Below are 4,181 nucleotides of genomic sequence, written 5' to 3'. Positions count from 1 at the left end.
ATTGGGATCAGTCAATTCGTCCGACCTTGTAACCACCAAAAAAAAAACCTAAATAAACCTAAATTACCCTTTTTTTCTTTCTAGAATGACTTCAAATTGTAACATGAAACTACATTTCTTTATCCAAAGTAGCTCTAAGTTCGTAACATTATACATCTATTTATAATTACATTTTATTGTTTTATTGCCCTTTGAACCATGTCTAACTACTGTCTGCACCATTATAAGTTGTAAATCACTTGGGGGGGGGGGCATGCAGCTCATGTGATGCTAACGAATTACATTACCCACGAGCTGCTTGCATTTGTGCCTCATGAAACATTTTTATTATAATTTTATTATTATTATTTATTTTACCTAATCTAATCGTAACAAACCTAAAAGGATCCCTATTTTTACATTTTAGTTACTTTTATTATTATACATAGAGAATAAACATGAAAAACAAGAAATAAATACTTAACTAATTTTCTTTTTTCTTGCTGTCAGTTTTCGAAGAGAGTTAACCCTAATTCTTTATACTAAGACAGTAATGCACTTAGTAATTTTTATTTAATTAAATAATGCACCAAACAATACAGACTAATAACATGCAAAAAGTAGACAAATTCACTTGCATCTCAAAACTTTTCTGGCTTTCTAACTATGCGACAAGAGCTGTTACAAATTCATCCAAGATAGTCGTTAACTTTCCCTCAGGAACGATGTTGGTACTCTTAGTGAAATTGACATGTAACTGTTCAGAACATAATGTTATACAATATGTCATTTGATAGATGAAAACCTTTACTTTCTATTGGTTATAAGTAATATGTAATGAAACGTAAGAGAGAACTATCAATGAATTCTGAAAGAGAGGATGTGACAGATGGGTGTGGCAGGAGGGGTCTGATTTTCTATTTGATAGCTCTGTAACCAAACAAAATTGAAGGCTATAAATATTATGGTTTGTCTGAGCAATAACGATTTTATAGAAATTAATTTAAGTTTAATTTTGTACTTTTTCGAGGGGTGATGGATAAAATAGGGATGATGACTTGCTAAGAGAAAATGTGTCATGTGGGTCACACTAGTGGAAATTCAGAATTTTTTTAGATATTGCCTTGTAGAATTAAAACTTTTAAACTATGGATTATTAGTTAAGATTTTATGCTGTTATAATTGGTATAGCATAAACAAAAAGTAGTTTAATGAAATTTTGAATGTAAGACACTAAAACCTTGTGTCATGTGCAGTAAAAGATATCTGTGGTGATAAAACAAACAAACAGATTAATGTAAAGAAATGGTAAACTCTAGGCTTATGCATATTAACAAAACATGCAGTCCATATGTGTTTAATACAGTGGTAAGTATCCTGAATCATGTACATAGTCTTTATGGTTTACATTATTAATTTAAATTTGTAACATGTATTTGTCTAGTTCAGTTAAGAATTGGGGCATAAAGAATTAGGGTTAAACTTGTTTCTTGAAAACATCCAGTGTACTGTTATGATAAAATTAAGTTCTGGAAGTCTTTCTTCTAAGTAACACATGTACAAGCTAGGGTTTTGGTGTTTTTCCTGTATAATGTAAAGCAGTACATTGACTACATCTGTCACAGCGGGAAGACCCTAACATATGAAATACCAAATTTAATTTACAAATAAGATTTAGTTAGTTACATTCTAGAATTTCAATAGTTAATGATAATGATTTATTTTCCTATGGGTGTATCAGTAGTTTTAATTCATTATTAGTGAAAAAACTGGTTTTATTAAACTATATCAAGCTTTATATTTAACTTAGTTTTAAAGATGTTTTGTGTAGCTTTATAATTAAATTTTCACAATGGCTGCAGATTACATCAAAAGAAGTGTAGATTTTGATGATTTTCTCTTTATTTAAGGGAGCTAATCCATTAGGTAAATCTGCAGACGGTGATACAGCTAAGTCTCTAGCAGAGAAGAAGGGTTACGTAAAGGTGGTCACTGTCTTAGAATCGCACTACTTACAAAAATTCAACAAAGGTGAGTAATTTCTTTAGGATTTGATGAGTCTGCTTGACCACTTAACTCTTGGCTGTATAGTGTAGAATAAAATGTTTAATAATAGAATATATAATTAACAATACCTTAGGTAAGTGAAAAAAAAAAGGTGTAGCCTAATAACGTCTGAATGTGCGACTTACAGAAATTAAATCAAAATTTGCAGCCAAACTGGTAGCTACATTTATAGCATTGACAAGAAATTTACAGCAAATATTCATTCATTAGTTAGCCAGGCCACATTTTTTGTTCAACTTTGGCCATGATGATGTGTAAAACTAAAATATGCGGTCTAACTAATTAATGAATGAATACTTGCTGTAAAATTCTTATGGTCTACATTAGGTTCATGAACAGAATCATCCATTATGTCCTATACTTTCAGCAATCAGAACATACAGTTATAAAGGAGCTAAATTCCTTGTACCTATTCCTAAACCATTAACATTTAATGAATTTATTGTTCTGGTATCATTCTCATTTGTTAAAGAGTTAAAAGATCTACACCCTCCCAATGAATGTTTTATGGCTAGTTTTGATATAAATTTTTTATTCACAAACATTCCATTGGTTGAGACCATTGACATTTCTTTGAAAAAACGCTTTCAAGAGGAGTCTCTTGTTCATGGCTTAATTAAAAAACAACTTGTATCTTTAATTATCCATTCTGTAAAGAACATCCATTTGGTGTTTAATGGAAAACTATATGACCAAATTGATGGAGTGGCTATGGGATCCCCACTAGGACCGACTCTAATTAACATATTTTGAGGCACCACAAACAGTTTTGGTTGAACAACTGCCCAAAGAAATTCAAACCAATATTTTACAAATACTACACTGATGACACTTTCATCATTTTTCGACCAAAAGACGAAGTTCAACAGTTTCTTGAGTATTTAAACTCACAACACTCTTCTGTGCAATTGACCTATAATATTGAAGAAAAGAATACCTTACCTTTTCTAGACGTGCTAATTACTTGAAATGCTCAAAGTTTTTTAACATCAATATATCGAAAGAAAACATTCATAGAACAACTCACCCAAGTTTCATTCCTGTAGGATATAAGATCAACCTAGTAACATGTATACTGACCTGACCATTTAAAACCTGTTCAACTTATTTAATTGTACATTCTGAGATTATTTGTCTTCATGAAATATTATTGTATAATGGATGCTCTAAAAAAATTATTGAAAGCCTCACCAGGATATTTCTGAACAAAAGATTTAAAACTCCCATAAAAATGTTCACAGTTGATAAATGCTCGGGTTTCACTGACCATCTCTTACCTAGGGCATTAAAGTACCACACTTTCTAAACAACTTCAATCTTTAATGAAAAAGTTGTACCTACAGGTCAAACTTAACATCATTTTCAAACCATCCTTTAGATTAAAACATCTCTTTAACACAAAGGATCATCTATCTATCTCTCTTCACTTCTGGGTTGTATATATACACATATGGTGACTGTAAGGCAGCCTATATCGGGAAAACTAAATGACGTTTTACCATTCAGTATCACTGAGGTCAGATAGCATCCTTTTAAGTCCACCCAATTTGGCAATCCAGAATCACAGACATGAAACTGGACATCCGATAAATCACTCAGAATTCACCATTCTTTGCAATGGTAATTCCGACCTTGAACTGTTAATCAAAAAATGTCTATGCATAAAACAAATGTCCCCTGTTTTAAATATAACACAGTATTCCTGCACACTTAATTTGTTTTAAAGCAACTTTTACTATAAAATGAATTTCTAATAAACTACTTTACCAATCGATTGTTTATAAATAAAATAAAAAAGTGAAGGTTTTAATCTTATTTCTTCTTCCCAGAAAAATAATAACTGATGTTTACTGTGTAGTCTGTTGTTATAGAAGTACATTGTTGTAATAAAGTAAGGTATATGTAACCATTTTTAGTAGAATAACTGATGTTTACTGTGTATTCTGTTCTTATAGAAGTACATTGTTGTAATAAAGTAAGGTATATGTAACCATTTTTAGTAGAATAACTGATGTTTACTGTGTATTCTGTTGTTATAGAAGTGCATTGTTGTAATATAGTAAGGTATATGTATATACCATTTTTAGTAGAATAACTGATGTTTACTGTGTATTCTGTTGTTATAGAAGTGCATT

General features: G+C 30.7%; 1 protein-coding gene across 1 annotated transcript in view; it reads left to right on the top strand.

The window, feature by feature from the left end:
* The window catches only part of LOC106474321 (ankyrin repeat and SAM domain-containing protein 3-like), a gene marked incomplete at its 3' end in the record, with an annotated part of 12,724 nt that extends 10,714 nt beyond the window's left edge, over nt 1-2,010 (top strand). The window contains exon 7 of the mRNA XM_013935012.2: nt 1,890-2,010. Within this exon, the coding sequence (XP_013790466.1) occupies nt 1,890-2,010 (121 nt within the window). The remainder of the gene's footprint in view (nt 1-1,889) is intronic.
* Nucleotides 2,011-4,181: the final 2,171 nt, after the last annotated feature.

The sequence above is a fragment of the Limulus polyphemus genome, unplaced genomic scaffold (assembly GCF_000517525.1).
Source record: "Limulus polyphemus unplaced genomic scaffold, Limulus_polyphemus-2.1.2 Scaffold7068, whole genome shotgun sequence".
Classification (NCBI taxonomy): domain Eukaryota; kingdom Metazoa; phylum Arthropoda; class Merostomata; order Xiphosura; family Limulidae; genus Limulus; species Limulus polyphemus.
This window is presented reverse-complemented; position numbering and strand designations above follow the sequence as displayed.